We start from the raw sequence: 26,695 nt of genomic DNA on the forward strand, positions 1-26,695 counted from the left end.
CATGAAAGGAAATGACTTGAAAATTTATAAACTTGGTATTCTCTGGCTTTTTCTTGCCACTTTAAAAAAAGTTATATGAGATAACTCACACAGAACTAGCCAATTTGCAAACAGTTTTGTTTTGTTTTTGTTTTACTTATTTGACAGGTAGAGTTGGTGAGAGAGAGAGAAAGGTCTTTCTTCCGTTGGTTCACCCCCTAAATGGCTGCCACAGCCGGCGCTGTGCCGATCCGAAGCCAGGTGTCAGGTGCCTCTTCTTCCTGGTCTCCCATGCACGTGCAGGGGCCCAAGCACTTGGGCCATCCTCCACTGCACTCCCGGGCCACAGCAGAGAGCTGGACTGAAAGAGAAGCAACTGGGACTAGAACCTGGCGGCCATATGGGATGCCGGCACCACAGGCAGAGGAGTAACCAAGTGAGCCATGGCGCCGGCCCCTGCAAACAGTTTTGCTAATGTAGAAATTCTGTCTGCAATCAAAATACATTGAAAGTCCTGTCATTTGGAGCCTTAAAGGGATGAAGAAACCCAACTACTTCTTTATCTCCAAATTGACGTGCTATCCATAGGACAAGCGCCTGCCTGTTAGGACTAGAAAATGAGACACTGCCGGTCCACGGAACACAGCCGCAAACTAAGAAAACAAAGATTGAGCTATATTTTCTAATTCTATCCTTGTCTCTTTGGTATCTGCTGGCTCAAGATCTGTTTGTGAAATAGGACCTCGCACTTAATGTATCTGAGAACCATGACTCTTCCCTCCAAACTCACTAAGACCCAGTGTTCTACTTTACTTTACCAAGGACCAAACATTATCTGGTTGCTTGGGGGAAAACTGTCATCTTTGATCTCTTTTTTCTTACATACCATGGTCAGTCAGCGAAGCTTGTTGGCTGTACTTCAAATATATCCGAGGCGTTTGGCCTAATGGTTAAGACACCAACTGCGATGTCTGCCTCCCATCTCAGAGTGCCTTTGCCTCTCCATTAGCTTCCTGTTCCAGTTTCCTGCTGCGGCGGGGGCACCCGGGGAGGCAGCAGGTGATGGCTCCAGTGGTTGGGTCCCTTCCAGCCAAGTGAGAGATCTGGGTGAGTTCCTAGCTTCCAGCTTTGGCCTGACCCAGTCTCAGCTGCTGTTATGGCAAATCTGGGCAGTGACTTTCTCTTTCTCTGTCATGTATATGGCTATGTGTCTATATGTATGGATATATGTATATCCACATACATGGCCATGTGTATATATGTATGTATAATCTCTTTAATCTCACGTTCTGAACACTTCCACGGCTACCATTTATCACAAGTCACCAGAGTTTACTCCTGGGCCACCTAAATCAGTCCCCTAGTGGAGCTTCCTGCTTGCATTCTTGAAGGTCAAAGGTCGGTCCACCGTGGGGGCGGGGCACCACTTCACAAATCCTGCCCCTGCCTGCTGAGAACCACCCAGCGCCTTCCACCCTGGCCTGCTGCCTGGGGGCCCAGCCGGTTTCGCTCATCGCCTGCGTGTAGTCTTCTCACCCAGGCTCACGTTGCTCTAGGAGCCTGGCCACCTCACCTCTCTGCAAACCACCACACGCGTCCAGGACTTTGCATCTGCTGTTCTTGCCGCCGGGACCATTCTTCCCCTTGGGTCCCTCCCGGGCTCGCTCTGCTCAACCGTCAACTGCTGGGCGTTTTGCCGAATGTGCCACCTAAAACGGCATGCCCCTTCTCTGTCGCTTCGATCGTGTGTGCCCATTTTTAGTTTAACGTCTGTCTTCTCTCGAATGTACAACTCCTTTAGCACAAGGAACGTGTTTCATTCAGGCCACAGTCCTAAGCGTTTTGAAAAATGCCGGGCACACAGCAGAACCGAAACATACGGATTTGGACTAAATCTCTCCTGTTTGACTTCACCACTTGCGCCGAGGTCGCGCCACACAGGTAAGCACACAAACATAAAAGGGCACCCGGGCCGCCTGCTTCGCTGCTTTTGAGCCTTTGAGCGGCGGCTCGGGTCGGCACCGCTGGCAGGGCCGAAGGCCAGAGCGCCGGTGTGGCCCACAGCGGGTCCGTGAGGCGAGCGGCGTCTGAGGAAGGAGCCTCGCCCTGAAGTACTCTGCTGAGGCTCCGCCGTCCTCCGTGACGGCGCTGGTTTTCTCTGCGGCCCTGACAGAAAGCCCACGCACGGAGCGGGACGCAGCGCGGCCTCCATTTCCCGTAGCCGGTCTCCCTGGGAACCCCGCCCGAGCGTTCACGCAAGAAAGGAGGGCGGGGCTCGCGGGGAGGGCCTAGCTCCGGAAGCCGCGCCCTCGCCGGCGTCCCTCGGGCCAACACTACGCACAGCTAGACTCTAACAGTCGGCCGCGAAAGCGCGCACGCGAGCGCCAATGAGAGCGAGAGGCGGGGAGCCGCGCCTGAGGAACTCGGTGTAAGTCTCGCAAGGATTGGCCCGAGCCTTTCTGTCTTCTTTGTTGGTATTGGCTGGATTTCTTTCTCCCGCCCATTCACTAGACTTTTGTCTGGGTACTTCTGATTGGCTCTGCCTGGGCAGTGAAGGGGGTGAGGTTTGGGGGATGCTTCGTCGCGGATTGGCGGATTTGAGCACCTGGGGGCTGCTCCTTGAGGAAGGGGGCCCGGCCCATCTTGCCTCTGTCCCGTCTCCCGACCCGTACTCGTAACTCGCGCGCACGAATGGTTAAAAAAAAAAAAAAAAAAAAAAGGGTGTGAGGCTCGAGCCCGCCAGCCAGGCCTCCAGTGCGCGCCCTCAGCGAGGACCCGCGCGAGCTGCCCGAGACTGTGCCTGCGCTGTTTGAAAGTGCGGAACCCGTTAGGAGCTTGGGGGAGCTACCGTTCCAGCTGGTTCCGGAGCCCGTGCGCGCCGGGGGCCAGGGGCGGTCGCGGGGCGGCCCTGGTCTTTCGCGTCTGTGCAGCGTGGAGGCGAGGACCGGCATTTTCGAAGGACGCCACCTTCAATCGCAGTGCTGGCGCGGGCGGAGGCTAACACACGGGGGTCCTGAGACTGAGGAAAACGCGCCAAGTTCCCCTCGGCGGTGGAGTGGGGAGACCCTAGCGGTTCAGGCGCTCGGCGAGCGGGCCCGCGGCTTGGTGCGCTCTTTGGCACCCGGGGCGGGCGCGGGCAGGCGCCGCTCCGGGCATGTAGTGGGCGCTGGCATCGGGCAGGACCGAGCGGCGGCCCGGGTTCCCGCTCTTGTGAGTGGATGGTCACTCCCCCGCGGGGAGGGCGACCGGCCAAGCTTTTCCTTGGGTCGGGGGCCCCGCGGGCTCGGGCCAGGGACTCACCTGTCGCAGCCACCCTCTTCCCGGCTGGACTCGCCGGCGCCAGCGCCGCGGACCGCGTTTGGGCCATGGCCAGGTGAGGAGGGCCTGAGAAGGGGCTGGTGCTCTGCGTGGAGGCGAGGTCCGCGGGCAAGACCCCGGGCCGTGTGGGTGCTGCACCCTCGCCGCGCTGCCGGCCCCGCGGCGGCTCTTGCAGTCGGGGAGGCAGGTGCGGGCTGGGCGTACGCAGGCCGGCTCCACGGGCGCGGGGCCGGAGCGCGGTGCGGGCCACGGCCGCCGCCAGCCGCTCCCACCGTGCCCCCGGCGTGTGTGAAGGGCACGGCCGCCGCCTCGGTTTCCTCTCCAGTGGAGCCCGATAGGGAGAAGCAGTACTGATTGCCCTCGGACGGCAATTGCGAAATTTTACCGCGCGTTTTCTTTCATTTATAGTTTCCTCAGTATTTAGAACGCCACGTGTCTTAAAAACTTCAGCGGAGATGTTCGGGATTGTTGTACGTTTCTTCTGGAAAAATAGGAATTGAGTCTTGTCATCTTAGAAAGGAAAGAACTTGAAACTGCTGGGGCTGAGTGTTCGTGCTGTCATTTGTTCGAGAATGTTTGCTGTCGGGGGCATTGTTTTCTGCGTTAGTGGATTTACAATTACAGAGGCGGTTTTCATAGAACCTCCCCGCCCCCAGCCGCTCCCGGGTAGGATGCAGCACCCCGTAACGCGCTGTGTTCTCGGTAATGTGCAGTGTTTGATCCTCGCTTTGAGGGGGCCAGGTTTGGCTTGGTTTGGTTTGGTTTAAGAAGCCGATCCGCTGTTCCGGCTGCCTGTTGGGTCTGCTCTGTCACCTAGGGTCCAGCGTCTATCGTTTATCAGAATTGGCTCCTAAAAACCTTTTACGAGAACCACTAATACTTGGAGAATCCCAGACGATGGTGCGCAGGCTGGTTTATCGTTCATCACCAGCATTAGGTGACCAGAAGAGTAAGTTGAGCCGGAGACAGCTTGGGGAGATTGGTCGACTTTCCAGGAAAAGTGGTTTCCCTGCTGGGTTCGGGCTGTGAATTCCTAGAACAGCGTCAGTTGAGTGAAATGCTTCAGAATGGAATTTGAGTGCATTTCGCGGAGCTCATCTTACTACTCTGTGTTTACATTTGAAACTCATAGCTCGGTGTTTTAGGTTCTAAGTAATTTTACGGAAGTGCTCCAATCAGATTTCCCCCCAGATTTTCCAGTGAAATATCCGACTGATGTATAAAACAACTACCACAAATATTGCCGTATTTCATCTGAAAGTTTTACTTTAAAAAGAAAGGTTGCAAAAGGGAAAGCAAATCATCTATTTTCCTACTTAGGGCACTTTTAAAAAATAGCTTTAAAAAGTTAGAAAAAGTAGTAGAAAAAGGATATACACAAAGTGCAGCAAACAGTTTTTTACACCACCGTTCCACTTTGCATGCATTTGCATGCATTTTATCTTTGAAATTTTTAGATATAACTGAATACAAGACCTGTACTTTCGTATATGAGTTATATTTAGAGCATTTTAGCGACTTTATTTTATATACTCATATGAGCGGAAGGGAGGACTGGTTAATGCCCAGAACTACTTTGCTTTTCTATTCATCCCTGTTTGCTAATTCAGTGTTGGACATGGTAGGTGCTTCATCAACTTTTTAAAATGAATACAATGTAATGAAAAATTATGTTTTTACTCCTTGATACTACTAAAAACTTTCTGAGGTGCCCTTATTTAAGACATTTTAAAGCATAATGTGACTAGCTCATTAGCAATAAACAAGCCTGTTGTCAAGCATTAGCTTTCCAAATAGGAATTTCTAATTTGTACCATTCCCTGGGTAAATTTTTCAGAGTTGAAGATTTTGTTGCCTGTAACTGAGAACTAACGAAACTTTTGCTTTTATGATTAATAGATATAACTGGTGATTGCAGCTGCCCTCCATATATTAATTCTTGTCAACTCCTTTGGATTTGAAGAGAAAATGCCTGGTGTCATACCTAGTGAAAGTAATGGGCTTTCAAGAGGTAGTCCATCCAAGAAAAACAGACTTTCCTTGAAGTTTTTTCAGAAAAAGGAAACTAAGAGAGCCTTGGATTTTACAGATTCTCAAGAAAGTGAAGAAAAAGCTTCTGAATATAGAGGATCTGAAATGTATGTATTTTGCTTTAAGTCTATTTCTGTACTTTAAAAAATCTGCATCAAGTAGTGAACTTGGGTTGATACCTCCAGACTGACCTGGTAGTACGCAGGCATTAACATACATACATACAAATACACATTAGAATGTAAGTGTAGCAGTATGTAGTAGGAACAGAAGACAACTGGGGGTTTCCCACAGTACTCACATCTGTAATGTTTACTCATTAACATTGTGTTCAAGCTGTTTAGACTAACTTGTAGAAGTATTTATGGACTAAAGTTATCATTCAGAGTTTAAACATTATTTGTAGTGTAATACATTTGTGTGAAGGGTAGGGAATTAGGATATTTGGGTGTAGGAAACTTGAGAGTTACCTGACATTTGAACAAGTCACAACTACTCATATACCTGTTGGAGGAATATAGTTGCAGACTGTATTTAAAAAACATCTTCAGTGAATGCTACAATACGTTATTCCATAAGGTTTCTCTAGCTGAAGTTGACACTCCGTATTCAACAAATAAGCACTTTGCTGGGTGACCAAAGTGAATTTGGTTCCATGTATAATTTCCTAATTTCTATCAGTCATCGGTTGAAGAGATTATGTGTCAACCTTTATCAGCATTCATGCTTATAAATGAGGTACTCGAGTAGTAATAGCTAGAGCAGCCATTCAAGAATACTTGGCCTTGCTTGGTTAAAGTGAAGTAAAAATGATAAACTTGAACAGCTTATTTCTAAGTGAAGGATAGCAGAATAATTTTCTTCAGAGACTCATTTTCCTCTTAATCTTTATTAGCAAAATCTGACTTAAGAACCTTCTCTCCTGAATGGTGTTACAGCCAGGTTATTCCCAGGTTTCTATTTAGAGCTAAGCTGTGACATTTTTGTCATGGTGGACTAAGCAAATCACAGTACCAGTTTCTCCTCTTCCTGCTCTGTAAAACTGTATTAACATTCTAGGAGAATTTTTTTGAGGCTTGTTGAGTGTAATAATGTTTTTAAATTTTGTATTGTTGGTATATAGCTATTTGTGAGTCTGTATGGATTTCTTAAAAATGTCATCTGAATAAATCTACATATTTTTCAGATTGTACAACTTTTGGGGAAAGATGAAATAATATTTCCCTTTTGTTTGAGATACAACTAGTCATTTTGTCTTTCTCCCCTTTGCTTAATAGTGATCAAGTTGTGCCTGCAGCACAGTCCTCACCTATAAACTGTGAGAAGAGGGAAAACTTGTTACCGTTTGTGGGACTGAATAATCTCGGCAATACTTGTTACCTTAACAGTATACTTCAGGTAAACTGAACATTTTGCTGTATAATAAAATTTTACTGTAAGGCAGGGGTGGGGAACATCTAGCCCATGCAAAATCATTTTGGTTTTGGCCCTGGCAAGACAATTGAAGGCAGGACTTGAAATTCAGTAAATCTATAGCAGGCTGATTTTCCAGTTGATAATTTTATAAGGCCCACAAATGATGTTATAAATATCCAGATGACCCTTGACAGGAAAAAGGTTCGCCATCCCTGCTGTTACGCAAAGAGTGATACAACATTTAGGGTCTCTGAGAATTCCAGGTTACAGGAGGACTTTTCATTGTCTGTACTGAATTTGCTTTAGATTGTAAGTAAACCATTCTCTGGTGTAACAGAAAGTGACATACTAAATAAAGGTGGTAAAGGTAAAATGAGTAGACCTAGGTTAAGTAGAAGATGTCGAGACATTTAATTTCTCTGCCTGATTTCCTGGTGCTATGATGATAATGTATCTTTAACTCCTTGAAATTATATAGTTATTATGTTGTGTGCTCTTGTCATCTTAGTGGTATCTAACCAGGCTCAGTGTTTTATAGAGGGAAGACAAAAGTTTAGACCCATAATTTTTGGTAATATACACTGGAAGCGATTTTTTAATGATTTGGGATACATTATTGTTTGCTCAGTAAACATTTAGACAATCTCACTTTTTATAGGTATTATATTTTTGTCCTGGTTTTAAATCTGGAGTGAAGCACTTATTTAACATTATTTCAAGGAAGAAAGAAGCTCTAAAGGATGAAGCCAGTCAGAGAGATAAGGTAAAAAAAAAAAAAAGTAAAACAGCAAACAAAAAACTAATGCTAGATTAATGGAAATTCACTTGTATAGAAATAAAGTAACATACTAGAGGGTTTGGGAGAAGGATGACAAAAGATATCTGTTAATTTTTGAAAACTGAATTTCAGGCAATTATTCATTCTCATAAGGTAACTAGATTATCTTTTTAAGAGTGTTCTCCTGTTCTCTAGTTGTTTATCAGAAAATTTTGTTTTCAGATTCCTTTAAAAAATTTAAGTGGATATATTTAAAGAAATCTTTGATGTCTATAATTTGAAAATGATTACCATCTACATAAAAAGTAACTAAAAAATCCTCTTAGAGTTTGTCTTATTCATAAAATTAGTGATGTAATGAAATTTAGAAAAGCCAGTGTTGTTCAGTGAAACAAAAAAGAAGGGAGAAGGTACTTTGTTCAGAACGGAAAATAATTGGTTTTGGGTGTTTCTTTCTTCACAGGGAAATTGCAAAGAAGATTCTTTGGCAAGTTATGAATTGATATGCAGTTTACAGTCCTTAATCATTTCAGTTGAACAGCTCCAGGCTAGTTTTCTCTTAAATCCAGAGAAATATACTGATGAACTTGCTACTCAACCAAGGCGACTGCTTAACACACTCAGGTATAACCCGTAGTAACAATTTTAGGATTCCAATGTAAACTGTTTCTAACTTTGGAAGAGAGTGAAGAGTCAGGAATAAAGGGCAAGGAAACTCTAGATCCACAGTTATTTGTATCCCAGAGGCTGTGAAAACGGAGAATGTTTTAAAAAATTTGGTATTAAATTCATTACATCTGAATTTGTATGAGGTTATTTATAGTCTTTATTCATCATATTCACCTCTAATGTAACTATTCATATATTTTTCTGTAGAAATAAAGTTGAATTAGAATCCTGGCTCATACTGGTGATTCATATTCTGTTTATGTGCCATTTTGCCTTTTTAAATCTGAAAATTTCTGGATTCCCAAACAAATGTGATCCTAAAGATTTCAAAATAGAAGTGTTATGTATAAGAGCTGTAAATTCCAAATATTATAGTTATATGTAGAGTTATGAATCAACTGGATTAGATTGTTTTGTGGTATTAAAAACAAAATTTATTCTATAGATAAAATAGCCTTATTTAAAAAAATCATACTAATAGGACTTTTTAAAAAAAAAACATTGAATAGGCCAGCGCAGTGGCTCACTAGGCTAATCCTCTGCTTGTGGCGCCGGCACACCAGGTTCTAGTCCCAGTTGGGGCGCCGGATTCTGTCCCGGTTGCCCCTCTTCCAGGCCAGCTCTCTGCTGTGGCCCGGGAGTGCAGTGGAGGATGGCCCAAGTGCTTGGCCCTGCACCCACATGGGAGACCAGGAGAGAAGTACCTGGCTCCTGGCTTCTTATCAGCGCAGTGCGCCGGCCACAGAGCGCCAGCCGCAGCGGCCATTGGATGGTGAACCAACGGCAAAAGAAGACCTTTCTCTCTGTCTCTGTCTCACTATCCACTCTGCCTGTCAAAAAAAAGAAAAAAACATTGAATCATTTAGTTTAGAAATAGGCCTACATGTTACTACATGGCTGTACCTTTGTTAAGAGACATTGTAGGTTGGTAGCCAAGAACAAATTTGAATCTTCTCTGCGTCTTAACTCTGTGATCTTGGGCAAGTTATTTAACTTTTATGTACCTGTTTAGGTCCTTTATGATAGTACCTACTTCATAGGATTATCATCAGGATTATATATGTATATATATATGTGTGTATATGTGTGTGTATTTTTTACATGTAGTGTTTTGAATAAAGTCTGACATGGTAAATACTAAACAAGTATTAGCTGTTTCTAATGAAAAGGATTAAAGAACGGTTGGTAATGTGAAAACAGTACGTTTTATTTTTATTGCTAGAGGTTCAAATTAGTAGCTGAGTAAATGGTTTAGATTTTTTTTAAATGAAGTAATTTGATGTCCCTATGAATGAATTCATTTCTACATACAAGGTTTTCTTTTATGTACTATACCTTCAAAACTAGAATAGATGAAATGGAAATTTTTATTTATAGGGAACTCAACCCTATGTATGAAGGATATCTACAGCATGATGCACAGGAAGTATTACAGTGTATTTTGGGAAACATTCAAGAGACATGCCAACTACTAAAAAAAGAAGAAGTAAAAAATGTGGCAGAATTACCTACTAAGGTAGAAGAAAAACTGCATCAGAAAGAGGAAATGAGTGATATGAACAGTACTGAGACTGACAATATAAGGAATTCTGAGGACTATAAAGAAAAGCTCCCAAAAGGAAATGGTAAAAGGAAAAGTGACTCTGAATTTGGTAACATGAAGAAAAAAGTTAAAGTGTCCAAGGAATACCAGTCACTGGAAGAGAACCAGAGACAAACTAGATCAAAAAGAAAAGCTACAAGTGATACATTAGAGATTCCTTCTAAAATAATCCCCAAGTGTATTTCTGAAAATGACAGTACAAGAGCCTCACAAAAGAAATCAAGAGTAAAAATAAATTGGTTAAAGTCTTCAGCTAAGCAACCCAGCATTCTTTCTAAATTCTGTAGTCTGGGAAAAATAACAACAAACCAAGGATCCAAAGGACAATCTCAAGAAAATGAATATGATCTTGAAGAGGACTTGGGGAAGTGTGAAACTGATAACACAACTAATGTTTGTGGTCTTGACTCTCCAGAAAATAAGGTTAAACCTGTAAATGTTAATGAAGCTAAGCCTATAAACAAAGGTCAGTATAACTCTTAGACTTTCATAGGTAGGAATATTAATAGCTACAGAATTATAATGCACAGCATAATTTGTATGGCTAAAATTTTTGTTATATGAGAAAGACATTTAACACTAAATGTGAACCGGTATTTTTCCAGCATTGTTCTTAGATGTTTGTGTGTACACAAACACATACACAAAGGTAATTCAAAAAGTCTGGAAAATGGAATTTAAAAGTTTACTTTGGAGCAAAAAAATTAAAATCCACAAATAGTTTTTCTCATGACCCCTGAAGACCTTTTGTTCAATTTATTACATATGTAATATTAATTTGGGAAGTATTTGAGTAGAAAGACTGTCTTTTCCTATTGTCTATGCAGTATTTAGCATAAACGAATGAATGAAATTTTTAAAGTAGAAAGCACAAGAAGTTATGCCTAATTTGAATTTGGCTACATGGTTTTAAGATCTGCTTATTTCAGAGAAAATGTGTAGTATTGTTAATCATTTCATCGAAAGTGCCATCCTTGTTCTGGGAACAAAATATCTATAGTAATTCATACTAACAAGCGTCTTTAAAGGGAATTTATGTTTCATTAACATGTTATCTCAGTGCTATTAAGTTTAGGAATGAAAATGGGGTTCTTATTCATGATATGCTCTATTTAAATGGCAGATTGGTTATTCTGGCTTTACTGAAAAACTAATCTGTATAGATTTAACTTTTCCTATTTTCATTTCAGGTGCAGAGCAAATTGGTTTTGAGCTAGTAGAGAAATTATTTCAAGGCCAACTGGTGTTAAGGACTCGTTGTTTGGAGTGTGAAAGTTTAACAGAAAGAAGAGAAGATTTTCAGGACATCAGTGTGCCAGTACAGGAAGATGAGCTTTCCAAAGTAGAGGAGAGTTCTGAAAGTAAGCAAAATTGGATTCTTTTATGGAGGATGGAATAGTTACTTTTCTTGACAGCTGCAGTCTCATTGTAGCTTAACGTGATTCGGGAGGGAAAAGCTGGCTCTTAATGTCCTTGAGCTAACATACAACCTTTCTGCTTATCAAGTCTCACTGTCAAGACTCAGCATTTAGGCTGGCACCGCAGCTCACTTGGCTTATCCTCCGCCTGGCACCCCAGGTTCTAGTCCCGGTTGCTCCTCTTCCAGTCCAGCTCTCTGCTGTGGCCTGGGATAGCAGTGGAGGATGGCCCAGGTGCTTGGGCCCTGCACCCGCATGCTGTAGCGGCCACTTGGGGGGTGAACCAACGGAAAAGGAAGACCTTTCTGTCTCTCTCACTGTCTAACTGCCTGTCAAAAAAAAAAAAAAAAGATTCAGCATTTAGAAAATTGTGGAGCCTTTGTTTTCATGAAGTGTGTTGGAACTGATAAACAATGGTTAATAATTTAATTTGGGAGGAACAGAATATTACAGAGCTATAAAGGTTATTTTGAACACAGTACACTGTTGTGTCTCATGTAAATCACAAAAAGGATAGAAATGTCATGAGAAATAATCAGAAGATGAGTTTACCTGTTAGATACTAAAGACTGGCTAAACCATTTTGTCTTAAGCCTAATCTCTGCCTCAGTGTATCTTACTTTTAATGAGGTAGCCTGTCTCTATCACTTAAAAATTTTTTGTTGACTAAATATAAATATTTAAAGAGCACATGTACACTATTGAGGATAAGCTTATGAAAGTTTGTGAAAGTACATACAACTTTGTGACTTAACTTCCAAATGTCTCAGGGATTTGTGAGTGAAAAGATTATCTTTGTAGTTTCTCCAGAGCCAAAAACAGAAATGAAGACCTTGAGATGGGCAATTTCACAATTCGCTTCAGTGGAGAGGATTGTAGGAGAAGATAAATATTTCTGTGAGAACTGCCATCATTACACTGAAGCCGAACGAAGTCTTCTGTTTGACAAAATGCCTGAAGTTATAACTATTCATTTGAAGTGCTTTGCTGCTAGTGGCTTGGAGTGAGTATTACAAATAAAAGCTATATGAAGAAAATAAACTATAGAAGCTTTGTTATAATACTGTAATAGTAGGAATACAAAAGTACTGAAGTGAATTCATAAAGACTGCCTTTGAAGAGTTTTTTTATTGAATAGCTTCCCTGTAAAAATGCATCAGTTTAAATCCTTTTGGTATGAATACATATTCTATTAAGATATTATTTCTTTATATCTTTCAGTCTCATTCTTAGAATTCAAAAACTGATTAAAGCTGGTAATAAATCTTGTATATATCTTTTTTTTTTTTTTTTTAAGGGCAGAAAGGCAAAATTCTTTGCAGTTTCTAAGTAAGCTAGGAAACCAAAGTAGTCTTGGAAAAATTTTTTCTGTAGTTTAGAATTCAGAGGTCCAAAAGTGATTTAAAACATAAGTATAAAAATGTGAATTACATTTCGGATAGTCTTTCTCTGTTACGTATGTCATTCTAGATATTACTACTTTGTACATTATGACTTGTTTGAAGTTACCATGAGAACTTCCCAGTAAATTTTATACCCTTTATTATGCTATAAAATGATAGTATTTTTAAAAATTCTATTTTTTGATAATACTATTGTTTGAGAGAGAGGGAGACATGTCTGTCTCCCTTCCATCTGCTGCTTCACTCTCTAAATGCTCATTGCAGCTGGGACTGAGCCAGGCTGAAAGCAGGAGCCTGAAACTCAATCTGAGTCTCCTGTGTGGGTGCTAGGGACAAAACTACTTCAGCCATTGCCTGCTGCTTCCTAGGATGCACATTAGGAGGAAGCTGGAATTGGGAGCAGAGCTGGAAATTGCAACTAACTGTAATATAGGATGTGAGTGTCCCAAGCAGTGTCTTAACTGCTATACCAAGTGCTAAAGGAGTGCTGCAATGCTTGTTACTTGTTTTTGTTACCACATTTTGATAAAGACTTCACTTTAATTAAATAACTATTTTGGTTTCAAGTTCAGTCTTCTAAAAATGCCAACTATTTTCTTACTGCACAAATTTAAGGAAATAAAAGGGAAAGACAATCCAGAGACACCTAAATAAATATTAACACTTATTTAAAAATATTTGTTTGTGTATATATTTCAGAATTTAAGTCTTCTCTACTTTTGAAGGTATTCATATGAGCATCTAAATACTAAGGGTTCATTTAAACTTTTCACATGGGGTGCAAAATTTTGAATTTAAAATAGAAGTAGGCTTAACAGGCTAATCCTCCGCCTTGCGGCGCCGGCACACCGGGTTCTAGTCCCGGTTGGGGCGCTGGATTCTATCCTGGTTGCCCCTCTTCCAGGCCAGCTCTCTGCTATGGCCCGGGAGTGCAGTGGAGGATGGCCCAAGTGCTTGGGCCCTGCACCCGTGTGGGAGACCAGGAGAAGCACCTGGCTCCTGGCTTCGGATCAGCGCGATGAGCTGGCCCCAGCGGCCGTTGGAGGGTGAACCAACGGCAAAAGGAAGACCTTTCTGTCTGTCTCACTATCCACTCTGCCTGTCAAAAAAAAAAAAAAAAAATAGAAGTAGGCATTGTGGCTCATTAGCTTAAGCCACTGCTGCTTGGGACTCCTATCCCACATCACAGTGGGGTTGAGTCCACCTGTGACTCAAGTACTTTATCCTTTGCCACTCCTGTGGGAGACCGGGATGAAGTTTTTGGTTCCTGACTTCAGCCTAGCCTATACTTAGCTATTGTGGGGATTTGGGGAGTGAATCAGCAGATGGAAAATAACCCATATTTTCTTTCTCTGTTTTTGTCTGTCACTCTGCCTTTTAAATAAATAAAAATGAATAAATAAACATGTAATTTGGAACTGCAGGAAACCTTGTTTCTTTTCCTCCCGAAGGTTTGATTGTTACGGTGGTGGACTTTCCAAGATCAACACGCCTTTATTGACGCCTCTTAAACTATCACTAGAAGAATGGAGCACAAAGCCAACTAACGACAGCTATGGATTGTTTGCGGTTGTGATGCATAGTGGCATTACAATCAGTAGTGGGCATTATACTGCTTCTGTTAAAGTCACTGACCTTAACAGTTTAGAACTAGATAAGGGAAATTTTGTGGTTGACCAAATGTGTGAAATAGGTAAGCAAGAACCACTGAATGATGAGGAAGCAAAGGGTGTGGTTGAAAATTATGATGAAGAAGAAGTGTCGATTAGAGTCGGTGGAAATACACAGCCAAGTAAAGTTTTGAACAAAAAAAATGTAGAAGCTATTGGACTTCTTGGAGGACAAAAGAGCAAAGCAGATTATGAGCTGTACAACAAAGCATCTAATCCTGATAAGGTGGCCAGTACAGCATTTACTGAAAATAGAAATTCTGAGACTAACAGTACTAATGGGACCCATGAGTCTGATAGAAACAAGGACTCCAGTGACCAAACAGGCGTTAACATGAATGGATTTGAGAACAAAATTTCATATGTAGTACAAAGCTTAAAGGAGTATGAGGGGAAATGGTTGCTTTTTGATGATTCTGAAGTGAAAGTTACTGAAGAAAAAGACTTTTTGAATTCTCTTTCCCCTTCTACATCTCCTACATCTACTCCTTACTTGCTATTTTATAAGAAATTATAGAGTGAACATATTTTCCTTGTATATATATTAAACAGACCTGGACAAACATTGGTAAAGTTGATTACATCTAAGAGTCTTAGCTTTTCTTTCGAAGCTATTGGATATTGGTCTCACTAGGTTTTTATATAGTGAAATTTGAATTACTGAAAACCATGTTAATTTTTAGGATTCATTTTCCTTAGTAGAGACTAGTGATGCATTAGCTTCTGGGAACAAAGTTAAATAGATTCTTAACTGAATTATCCAAAATGGAAGCATTTAAACACTTTTGGATTTACACTGATCTTTTGTTTGCTTTTTAAAATAAAGTGCTTGTATTTGTATTCTCCATAATTCGGAGTTATTATCTACATGTTTTATAGGTCCTGTGGTTTTCATTTAAGAAGCAGAATCTCATTCAGTTCATTTAGTTTGATATCAGTCATGAAGTCAGATCTTTGATGGCTGAGTCAGAGGCACAAAGTCTAGAATGTGTGTATTCACAATGGTGTAGAATTGTGCCTTGAATCATTTTGGAGTGTCTCAGAAAGCCTGGACAGTCCCCTTCTATCTTCTCAAGAATTTTATATGTATTTATGAAGATCCTGTACTCTAGTAAATCTTTTTGGGCATGGACTCATTTGTATCTCTTCATACCCATATTCTGCACGATCTGTATATAGTACATCAGACTTAGAGGTGTGACCTTTAAATTTAACTTTTTTTAAAACTGGGAGGTCAATAAAATTTAAACTGCTTAACAACTATGTATACAAATACTTGGATTTTTTTACTTGCTTATTTCTATCATAAATACAGTTGATTTCTCTTAAAAAAACATGTATGTGTATGTTTATATATATCTAAATAGAAAAGAGAATAAACATGCACAGTTACCTTGGTAATATTCAGTACTTTTTGACTGGAGGTGAAGAACTTTTCAAAGAGAAGAAATTGTGCTTAGTCCATCCAAGTTGTCATACTTAAGAGGTTTATAATAAAAGTTGTCGCATCCTAGTTGTCCTTTATATAGACATTATTTAATGGAATCCACAACTGGTGAACTTATGCTTTGGGTACATATAAAAACTTGGTTAAATCTTCATTTTTAGCAGATGATCAATGATCTTATGTCTTGTTAAAGGACATTCTTGTTACTAAGGTTTTCTTAAAAATTATTCTGAATAATAAATATAAAGACTGTTGGAGTAACATTGCTAAATGTTCTATTTCAACAAATAAGAGTTGCTGGTCAACTAGTAAATTAGTGACTTTCTTCTACAAAGTCATGGTACTTCTTCCCCTTTACTGCATTTACAGTGATTAATGGAACTTTAAAGAGACAACCCTGTGCATTGTCTGTAAGCTTCTGATAGAGCAGGTCTAGGATAGAACCTGGACCTCAAAAGATAGCCAATGTTAAGAACTAATACAAATTCCTGATGTGAGAAAATTTGTGTTTTAAGAAAACTGATGTAAGAAGTTAGGATGTGTTCTGCATCATACCATTGTGTTTACAAGAGTTCTGACTCAAGTCAGAAAATTTGGTATTTCAAGATAATTAAATCATTGTATGTCTTTAATCCTTGATCTTGTCACTGAGATTTGTGTGAAACAGTCCAAAGTCCTAACTACAAGTACCAAAAGAGAAGTGACCTAAGGTTTACCTCTCCCTCCCTCAAAAAAGTTTCTTTTCTCCACTCATTGCCTCCTCCTGGTCATTTGTCTCTTTCCCCGATATAGATTTTTGAAGTTATGCCCTCTGATTTCTCAACTCTTTTTGGTCCAACAACATATGTTGATCTGATAAACCCTGTTTCGATTCAATCAGTCTTTGGGTTGATAAGATAAGGAATTTGAAATAATGCTGCCTGTTCCTAAGTATGGGTGAGAGGGGTGCATCAGTATCCCAGCATCACCTGCATGCTCAGACATTTTTGAACTCTTGTTTTTTTACAGCAGCTGTAGAATGAAGGCAGTGTATTAAATCTGAACAGTTACTAAGTGATTTATATAACTTCAGTAGAAACATAGGTGTCATACTATAAAGCAACAATCCGACAAAATATTTAAAATGCTTCCAGAAATTACTAATATGCACTGTGGAAAAAATTGCCAAATAACTGAAATGCTAATTTCTCAAATTGTTTTCTACATTACTTTTTCATATGTTAAATGAATTAGTTAATTTTGACTCAAGCAACTAATTTTTTACAAGAGTTTTGTAAAATCCATACAAAAGAAAGTACCTTTGCTTGTTTAATTTGAAACACAGGAATCATTTGTTTCAGCTGCCAGAAGACATGAAATTCATAAAGATTTTATTATCACAAAACTGAATCATAAATATTAAGTTCCTGTCACTTGGTATTAACTATTCCAGTATTTAATCATTTATAGATTAGAAGTTTTATCAAGTAAAGTCAGTATTAAAAGTTCATGGAAAATAGAATTAAAAAGTTTATTTTGGTGGAAACACTTTGAAATCCACAGGTTTTTCTAATGCTCATTTTCTGTGAACTTTTTGAACATCCCTCATATGCATGACTTTCAAGACTAACTGCACCAGAATAAACATTTTCATAATGTCAAATTCCTTTTTTTTGGAATCAATGCAAAATAGTTTAGAAACTAGTTTTAAGACTTCACAAAACCATTACCACTACCTATCCTCTCTCATTAACTCACTTAATTTGGGGCTGTTCTTTGGGCCCATGAAGTGCCTATGAGTTTTTATTTTGCTAGTTTTAGAACTAGTTCTTGAATCTGCTCTTAACTGTCTGCCTTTGTCAGTAAAGAAAAGTTTTAAGTCTCACTCAGTAAAATTAGTGTAAACATTCACATATTTAATAGTACCTTTAAAATAAGCATTACTACATTTAAAATGGTACCAAAATGAATCTATAAATGGTAATATAAATTAAAAAATATGAACTTAAAGGAAATAAACTTAACATTAGCTATGATATAAATAACAGTAAATGTATAGTGTACCTTTTGTGTCATTAAAATGTCTTAAAAAAAAGATAACAGTATGTTACCAGAACAGTAGAAACTACAGCCATGATTCTCAAACTTTTAACAGTCTACATTTGATACTGTTTTGGCATTCTTCAATGACTTAATGCTGTAATTTTCAGAAGTACATCCTAAGTCATTTTTCAATAGATCGTCGAACTTTTCAGGTTCAATGTTGAATACATGGCTCTTTTCAGATGAAAGAAACAGTGCATTTATTTTAGAGATCCATTTTGCGAAGGCTCATTCGGCTGAAGGAATCTCTGGGGAAAAAATGAGAGGGCACAGTTATAAGAAAGTAATTTCTACATATGCCTTTAAAATGTTGTACATACTTCTCTGCTGGATTTCACGTTTTGCCACCAGTTCTTTCAAGTTAGATGCTCATCCTACATACTCTGCTTTACATTTGTATATTTTGGCCTACAGATTTCTCTACAGATTAGAAGCATAGTAACCACTTCGGCAAATCTATTGGTCATTTATTCATTTGTCCAATGTGTGCTTCAGGTACTGTGATAAATAAGACAAACATTTAAGTATTAACGAGAAACTTCAGGAAAAGATTTGTGGTTATTAAATGGCAAAGAAGGTGTTTTCTAAATTTTTCTTTTGTTAAGATTTATTTATTTATTTTGAGAGGTTTATTTTGAGTTACACAGAGAGGAAGAGACAGAAAGGTCTTCCGTCCATTGGTTCATTCTCCAAATGGCCACAATGGCTGGAGCTGAGCCGATCCAAAGCCATGAGCTACTTCCGGGTCTCCCATTCAGGTAACAGAGGCCCAAGCACTTGGGCCATCTTCCTCTGCTTTCCCAGGCTGTAAACAGAGCTGGATTGGAAGAGGAGCAGCCAGGACACAAAACAGGTGCCCATGTGGGATGCCTGCCTACTACGCCACAGCGCTGGCCCCTAAATTTTAAGTCTTAAACTTCTTGAACTTTGTCTGCACACAAATTAATGAGGGTCCCAGGAATCTTGTGGGTTATACAAGGTTAACGTCAAAAGAATCTAGAAAAATGGGATTAAAAGGTAGTTTTATTTTGTTCCAAAGATTTTATGAAATCCAGGCACTGGAGAGTTCTTTGGAAAGTTTGTGGAAAATACGTATTAGGAAAAAATTGTATATGGATTCAAGATATTTGCAGCATAACAAGTTTATCTTTTCTCCCACTTATCATGAACTTTCTGAAGTACTGTGATAGTAAGAAAAATAAATTTAAAGCAATACTCTCCAAAAGAACCCCATTACATGTTACTATAAGTAACAGTTGCTTCTGTATTCAATCTTAGAGTATCACATTCTATGTAATCCAGAAAACTTAAAAAAGGACAATGACCACAGAAATCTGAAAAGTTCTTAAGAATCCCTTCTCCCTCACTGGTCCCATTCACACTTGGAGAACCACTGTCTTAATATTCCAGATTTAGAGCGGGAAAGGGGAGGGTTGCGGGCGGGAGGGAAGTTATGGGAGGGGGGAAGCCATTGTAACTCATAAGCTATACTTTGGAAATTTATATTCATTAAATAAAAGTTTAATAAAAAAAATTCCAGATTTATAAGTCAGCAAAGTTAAAAATTTTTATTTTGTGAATTTTGAAGAGTGAGGGGGATGATATTCTTGAAATATCTCTTAAGGTATTTCTTTTATCCTTAAGTTAGTTTTTAATTTTCCTGCCATTAAAACTGAACCAGGCCGGCGCTGCAGTTCAATAGGCTAATCCTCCGCCTTGCGGCGCCAGCACACCGGGTTCTAGTCCCAGTCGGGGCGCCAGATTCTGTCCTGGTTGCCCCTCTTCCAGGCCAGCTCTCTGCTGTGGCCCGGGAGTGCAGTGGAGGATGGCCCAAGTGCTTGGGCCCTGCACCCCATGGGAGACCAGGAGAAGCACTGGCCGCAGCGGCCATTGGAGGGTGAACCAACGGCAAAAGGAAGACCTTTCTCTCTGTCTCTCTCTCTCTCACTCTGCCTATCAAAACAAAAAGCAAAACTGAACCATGAGAGGGCAGTTACAAAGAGACTACATTGAGCTTTGAATATAAAAACTTGGTTTTTGGTATCAGGGAAAATAGCAGTCTTGAAAGCTAGATACTGTTGATCAAGAAGAGTTTTTCTAAATTCAAAAAAAACTGCATGAAAATATTAACTAAAGCTTCAAAGATCAAGCATAATGTAAATCTCAGATGAAGGTAAAAGTTCAGGAATTGACCTATGGGAAAGTTTCCTTCACATAGGAAGAAAACAGCATTTCTGGGAAGGAACTGGAGACCTATGGGAACTGTGACCAGGCAAAGGCAACTGGTCACAGCATCCTGTGACCTCTGACCTAGTAGAGACAAGATAAGTGGAGGCAACAGGAAGAAACTGCAAAAAGACTGAAGAGGGAACCACAAATGGAGGGGGGGAGGTGGCTACCATGAGAGGGGACCTCCTTTTAGGGTGTCACATCAGTATAGGGTGATGGAAGCAAAGTTTTGTCAGGGAAAGCATGCTGGGTCTCTGATCTCCCTGTGTTCCGGAAGAGAGCCAGAGGGTTTATATGTTCTCTGTGGGGGAGATGACATACAGCAGGCACTTAGTATGACATTTTTCTGAATGAATATGTGAGCAAGTGATTTTTTTGTAGGTCTAGAGATAAATATTAGGCCCTGCTAACAGGGACTAATCCCCAGATGGGTTAAACAGTTTAACTTTCTACCATAGTAAAGTCTCAAGCATTCACACTGTTTTCATGTAAGCAACTTCACTGAGACCCTCCAGATACTAATTTATCTACTAATTGTACTTTAATAGCTTTACTGTTAGGAAAGGGTGGTAAAATTATCACTGTCACAATAATTCAATAGTTGTATATGAATTTGCTTTCAAAAGTTAAGAAAAAAAAAAGGCAGTTTACTTTTAGGAGTTACTGAGTCCTTTCCAGATTTCAGGTACCAAAAAAGGGAACTGTCTTAGGACCTTTCCACCTGCCATTCCATTTCATCTCTGCAACAACCTCTTCAGGGTAAATACTGTCATCCACTACACAAAAGGGGGTCTTCTAATTAGTTAAATTACCAGCTCAGGTAGAACTAGGTTTCTGTTTGAGAAAATTCCAAGTTATTTCCATTTCTAATTTGTCAACAGTTAAAAGTGGAGAAAAAATTTGAAGCCTGTTTGATACTCAATGATGTTACTTGGTAATACATTCTTAGAAGAACATGCTGGGTACTATTTACTATCAAGGCTGAGGGAAATGGAAACATTCTAGTGAATCCTACCATAAAGTTTGACAGGACTTTAAAAGCAATACTTTTAGGAGACCAGACTTAAATGTGGGGTCCCAGTTAGTAAGAGTGCTTAACACACCTTACAATTCTTGAACTGAGTTTTATCTCGCAGACTGATTCAATGTACAGCTGATAAAAGGCTTACACTAGTCAAACTTGTTAGATTTCAGGGGCTATATCTGAAACCCATAAATAAGGAAAGTTAGGTTAATACACTATTAAAAACAGATAATTCAAGCAGATTTCATGTTTCTAAAGAGCTCCACAATAAGAGGGAAAAACAACAAAAACTAAGCATACCTGTGGCAAGTGACAGGCAACACTGCCTTATATAACTGAGGGATCTTTCTGTTTATCAGTGGTTGTAGGGCCTCTTTAAGACGATGATAGTTTCTCTCTAGTTCCCTCTGATACTCCTTCTGATCCGGCCCAATTAAGCTCTTATTTTTCCTTAAGGCATCTTCACACCTAGGGAGAAAGTATGTAATCAAAAGATTTCGTGGACTTCTGACACACACCATTTTCTCATGGTGAGGATATTCTTTATGTTTTAGTCTAAGGCAGGGAACAGATGATCAAATGAATTCCTTAAACATCTAATAGTTTGATTTTTGTTAAATTGAAAATTATGCATTTTAAAAAAAGATTTATGTATTTGAAACGCGATGTTATATATAGAGAGGGAGAGACAGATCTCCCATCTTTTGGTTCACTCCCCAAATGGCTGCAGCAGCCAGGGCTGGGCCAGGCCAAATGTAGGAGCCTGGAACTACATCTGGAGTCCTCCCATGTGGGTGGTAGGCGTCCAAGCACTTCAGTCATCTTCTGCTTTCCCAGCCACATCAGCAGAGAGCTGGATTGGAAGTGGAGCAGCTGGGACTTGAACTGGTGCCTATATGGTATGCCAGCGTCATAGGTGACAGGTTAACCTGCTGTGCCACAATGCTGGCTCCTAAAATTATGCATTTTTAATGTCAAATCAGAAGCCATGGGGCTGGCACTGTGGCTTAGCAGGTAAAGCCACTGCCTGCGGTGCCGGTTCAAGTCCCGGCTTCTCCACTTCCTATCCAGCTCTCTGCTATGGCCTGGAAAAGCAGCACAAAAACAGCCCAAGCCCTTGAGCCCCTGCACCCGCATGGGAGACCCAGAAGAGGTTCCTGGCTTCAGATGGGCATAGCTCTGGCCGTTGTGGCCAATTGGGGAGTGAACCATTGGATGGAAGACTTCTTTCTCTCTCTCTCTCTGCCTCTCCTTCTCTCTGTGTAGCTTTGATTTTCAAATAAATAGGTAAATAAATCTTAAAAAAAAAAAAAAAAAGCTTTTTTTTTCACATCCCCACTGGGCTGCAACCATACTTAAGTTGTACTAATGGCATCTGGCACAGTGCTTTGTGTTCAAATGTTTTTTTTTAAATTATTTATTTGAGAGGTAGAGTTACAGACAGAGAGGAAGAGATAGAAGAGTCTCCCTTCCGTTGTTAAATGTTTCTTAAATGAACAGATTTTGATAACAATTCTTTATCCAAGTTATTCAACTATCTTAAAAAAAAAATCTGGACCCGAACACCTGAAGGAAGAAAAAATATTTAAAAAACAATATATAGGGACTGGCACTGTGGTGCAGCGAATGAAACTCACTTGCAATGACCACATCCTTCACTGGAGTGCCAGTTCATGTCCTGGCTGCTCCATTTCCAATTCAGCTTCCTGCTAATGGACCTGGGAAGCAGTAGGTGATGGCTCAAGTACTTGAGTCCCTGCCATCTATGTGGGAGACCCAGATGGAGTTCCTGGCTCCTGGCACTGGCCTGGTCTAGCCCAGGCTGTTGCAGCCATTTGAGAAGTGAACGAGTAGATGAAAGATATCTCTCTCTCTCTCTCTGCCTTCCATCTCTTGTGGGATACAGCTGAAGTGATGCTTAGTGGGAAATGCATAGCCTTAAATGCTTATGCTAGGAAATTGAAGAGTAAGCAACTTTAGATTATTTATTTATTTATTTGACAGGTAGAGTTACAGACAGTGAGAGAGAGAGACAGAGAGAAAGGTCTTCCTTCCATTGGTTCACTCATCAAATGGCTGCAACGGCCGGAGCTGCGCCAATCCAAAGCCAGGAGCCAGGTGCTTCCTCCTGGTCTCCCATGTGGGTGCAGGGCCCAAGCACCTGGGCCATCCTCCACTGCCCTCCCGGGCCACAGCAGAGAGCTGGACTGGAAGAGGAGTAACCAGGACTAGAACTGGTGCCCATATGGGATGCTGGCGCCACAGATGGAGGATTAACCTACTGCGCCATGGCATCAGCCGCAGAGTTAGAACTTTAAAAGAATAAGATAAACTATGACAAATAAAATACTAAAATGATACAATCAAAATTTTCAAAAGTTGGTTCTTTAAAAATAGACTATACTCTTACAAGATTAAATAAGAAAAGGTTAAATATCCCCTACTATGAATTTAAAATGGAACATAAAGTCAAATATAGCAGATGTTTAAAAAGTCAGAGAGGGTATTATCTGTGATTTAATGCAAAAAGCCTGAAACTAACTGTTATTAGATAAGAATGATTTAGCAAAACAAAATCAAAATGTGAGTAATCATAACCATCATATAAATCAGTTAAAATTACAAATTTGTACACAAAACACTAACACATAAATACTACTAAGCATTCTAGGGATAACTAATATAGAACAATTATTCATGAATATACTAAAACCATTTACAGAGTCTAGGGAAAACCTGATTCCTCAAAAGAAGTTCTCAACTCATTTTTCAAGGCTGGAAGACCAAAATCTGTAGACTATAAGGAAAAATCATAATTCAGTTTCACAAAAATAATTAGAAAACTTTTAAAAAAAGATTATTTACTTGAAAGGCAGAGTTACAGAGAGGCGGGGGGGAGGGGGGGGAGAAAGCTCCATTTTCCATCCACTGGTTCAATCCCCAACTGGCTGGAATGGCTGGTGCCAGGCCGATCCAAAGCCAGGAGCCAGGAGCTTCTTCTGGGTCTCCTACACAGGAGAACAAGCCCAGGCACTTGTGTAATCTTCTACTGCTTTCCCAGACCATAGCAGAGAGCTGGATTGGAAGTGGAGCAGCTGGGACTTGAATTGGCACCCATATGGGATGTTAGCACTAGAGATGGCAGCTTTCTCTGTTACGCCACATCACAGACCCCCAAAACTTTCAAACAAAATAGAACTGTTCTACCAACGCATTAAAGTCACACAGAGTGGGCATTTGGTGCAGGAGTTAAGACACTAATTTGGACTTCACTTCCTATATCAGCATGCTTGGTTAGTCCTAGCTCCTCTGCTTCCGAGCCAGTTTCTTGCTAATCTGTTCTCTAGGAAGTGGAAGATGATGGCTCAAGTACTTAGGTGTCTGCCACCTTGGGAAGCAGCTGTAGACACCTCAAATACCTGAGTCCCTGCCACCTACAGGGAGACCCAAATGGAGTTCTTGGGTTCCTAGCTTTGGCCTCACCAAGCCCTAGTTGTTGTGAGTGAACCAATGGATAAGATCACTCTTCTCTATGTCTCTCTGACTTTCAAATAAATATTAAAAAAAAAAAAACCCAAAATAAAAAAACCCCACACACTTAGATTCATTGTGACCAAGCTGTTTATCGTTGGAATCAATGCAAAATTGGGTTAACAACAGGAAATCAAAAAATATAACTACCCCGCTAAAAGATATTTTAAAAGATGCAGAAAAGACTTTTGACAACAATATTGAAAAATTTAAAATAAAAATTTTTAGAAATTAGTAGGAGTCTCCTTAATTTAAAATTTCTAGAAAAAACTTGCATCTAGTACTATATGTAACAGTGAAAACATTTACCTTCAGAACATTTCCTGTTCCTATTCAAAATAATAGTGTAGGTCCTAATTGTCAATGTAAGATACAAAAGTCTTCAGATATATTATTAGAATTAATACGTTTGGTAAATTTCTCATGTAAAATTAATATACAAGGTCAACTACATTTCTGTATAACAGCAAACAAAATATAATACAATTTTACTTTTTTAAAAAAGGTTTATTTATTTATTTGAAAGTCAGAGTTACAGAGAGGGAGAGGCAGAAGCAGAGAGAAAGGTCCTCCATCCGCTGATTCACACCCTAATTGGCTGGGCCAGGCCAAAGCCAGGAGCCAGGAGCTTCATCCAGGTCTCCCACGTGTGTACAGGGGCTCAAGGACTTGGGCCATCCTCCACTGCTTTCCCAGGCGCACCAGCAGGGAGCTGGATCAGAAGTGGAGCAGCTGTGAATTGAACTGGCACCCATATGGGATGCTGGTGCTGCAAGCAGCGGCTTTTACTGGCTATGTCACAGTGCTAGCCTCACAAAATATAATTTTAAAAGATAATATTTACAAATGCATAAAAGTATTAAATACTAAGGCATAAATCAAAAGATGTGCAAGTCCCTTACACAAAAGCTCTAAATAACAATGAGAAAATACTTAGGTACTAGTGTTGTGGCACAGTGGATTAAGCTGCCACCTCAGATGCCAGCATCCCATATTAGAGTGTGAGTTCGAGTCTTGGCTACTCTGTTTCTGATCCAGCTTCCTGCAAACGCACCTCTGGGAAGGCAGCAGAAGATGGCCAAAGTGCTTGGGCCCCTGCATCCACATGAGACCCAGATGGAGAGCCTGGCTCCTGGCTTCAGCTCGTCCATTGTAGCCATTTAGGGGATGAATCAGTGGATGGAAGTGTGCACTATCTTTTTTCACTCTCTATAACTACCTTTCAAATAAATAAATAAATCTTAAAAAAAAAAATACTCAAAAGGTCTAAGTGAATGGGGAAACACATGCCACATTTTGTTGACCTCTCCGTGTTTGTCCTTCTGTCTGTAACTCTGCCTTTCAAACAAATAAATAAATCTTTTAGAAAAAATAAATAAATCTTTTAGAAAAAGATTTGTTTGTTTGAGAGGCAGAGTTACAGAGAGAGAGAGATCAATCTTCCATCTGCTGGTTCACTCCCTTAATGTCTGCAATGGCTAGAGCTGGGTCAATCAGAAGCCAGGAGCCATGAGCTTCATCCAGGTCTCCCACATGGGTGCAGGGGCCCAAGGACTTGGGCCATTTTCTGCTGCTTTCTCAGGTGCATTAGCAGGGAGCTGGATCAGAAGTGAAGCGGCCGGCGCCGTGGCTTAACAGGCTAATCCTCCGCCTTGCGGCGTCGGCACACCGGGTTCTAGTCCTGGTTGGGGTGCCGGATTCTATCCTGGTTGCCCCTCTTCCAGGCCAGCTCTTTGCTATGGCCCGGGAAGGCAGTGGAGGATGGTCCAAGTGCTTGGGCCCTGCACCTGCATGGGAGACCAGGAGAAGCACCTGGCTCCTGGCTTTGGATCAGCATGATGAGCCGGCCGCAGCGGCCATTGGAGGGTGAACCAACGGCAAAAAGGAAGACCTTTCTCTCTGTCTCTCTCTCTCACTATCCACTCTGCCTGTCAAAAAAAAAGAAGTGAAGTGACCAGGACTCGAACATATGCCCATATGGGATACTGGCACTACAGGCGGTGGCTTAACCCACTATGTCACAGCGCCAGTCCCACAAATAAATCTTTAAAAAAAATAAAGAAGAAATACAACTATATCTATCATATTGAGTTTTAG

At 40.6% G+C, this 26,695-nt stretch overlaps 2 protein-coding genes across 5 annotated transcripts in view; one reads left to right on the forward strand and one right to left on the reverse strand.

Moving 5' to 3' along the window:
• The first annotated feature begins 1,491 nt into the window (after nucleotides 1-1,491).
• USP1 (ubiquitin specific peptidase 1) lies at nucleotides 1,492-15,135 on the forward strand. 3 transcript variants are annotated; one of them, XM_062191456.1, is made up of 9 exons: nucleotides 1,492-1,920; nucleotides 5,197-5,435; nucleotides 6,606-6,726; nucleotides 7,403-7,507; nucleotides 7,986-8,146; nucleotides 9,569-10,260; nucleotides 10,985-11,155; nucleotides 12,014-12,215; nucleotides 14,067-15,135. In XM_062191456.1, the coding sequence occupies exons 2-9, from the start codon at nucleotides 5,266-5,268 to the stop codon at nucleotides 14,800-14,802; spliced, it is 2,358 nt and encodes a 785-aa protein (XP_062047440.1). In that variant the 5' UTR covers nucleotides 1,492-1,920; nucleotides 5,197-5,265; the 3' UTR covers nucleotides 14,803-15,135. The 3 variants fall into 3 exon arrangements, with proteins under 3 accessions (XP_062047440.1, XP_062047438.1, XP_062047439.1); XM_062191454.1 differs by lacking the exon at nucleotides 1,492-1,920 and adding an exon at nucleotides 3,247-3,352; XM_062191455.1 differs by lacking the exon at nucleotides 1,492-1,920 and adding an exon at nucleotides 3,606-4,246.
• Nucleotides 15,136-17,085: 1,950 nt separating this feature from the next.
• DOCK7 (dedicator of cytokinesis 7) overlaps nucleotides 17,086-26,695 on the reverse strand; it is a 248,232-nt gene continuing 238,622 nt past the window's right edge. For both annotated transcript variants that reach the window (XM_062191451.1, XM_062191452.1), the window contains 2 exons: nucleotides 21,368-21,535; nucleotides 17,086-18,062 (listed from right to left, as the gene is read on the reverse strand). In XM_062191451.1, coding sequence (XP_062047435.1) covers nucleotides 18,020-18,062; nucleotides 21,368-21,535 — 211 coding nt within the window. In that variant the 3' untranslated portion in view covers nucleotides 17,086-18,019. The remainder of the gene's footprint in view (nucleotides 18,063-21,367; nucleotides 21,536-26,695) is intronic.

The sequence above is a fragment of the Lepus europaeus genome, chromosome 5 (genome assembly GCF_033115175.1).
Source record: "Lepus europaeus isolate LE1 chromosome 5, mLepTim1.pri, whole genome shotgun sequence".
Taxonomy (NCBI): domain Eukaryota; kingdom Metazoa; phylum Chordata; class Mammalia; order Lagomorpha; family Leporidae; genus Lepus; species Lepus europaeus.

Coding starts and splice junctions, on each gene's coding strand:
- USP1 (XM_062191456.1), top strand. CDS start 5,266: ATGCCTGGTGTCATACCTAGTGAAAGTAATGGGCTTTCAAGAGGTAGT. Junction 8,147..9,568: donor CGACTGCTTAACACACTCAG/GTATAACCCGTA, acceptor TTTTATTTATAG/GGAACTCAACCCTATGTATG. Junction 10,261..10,984: donor AGCTAAGCCTATAAACAAAG/GTCAGTATAACT, acceptor TTTTCATTTCAG/GTGCAGAGCAAATTGGTTTT.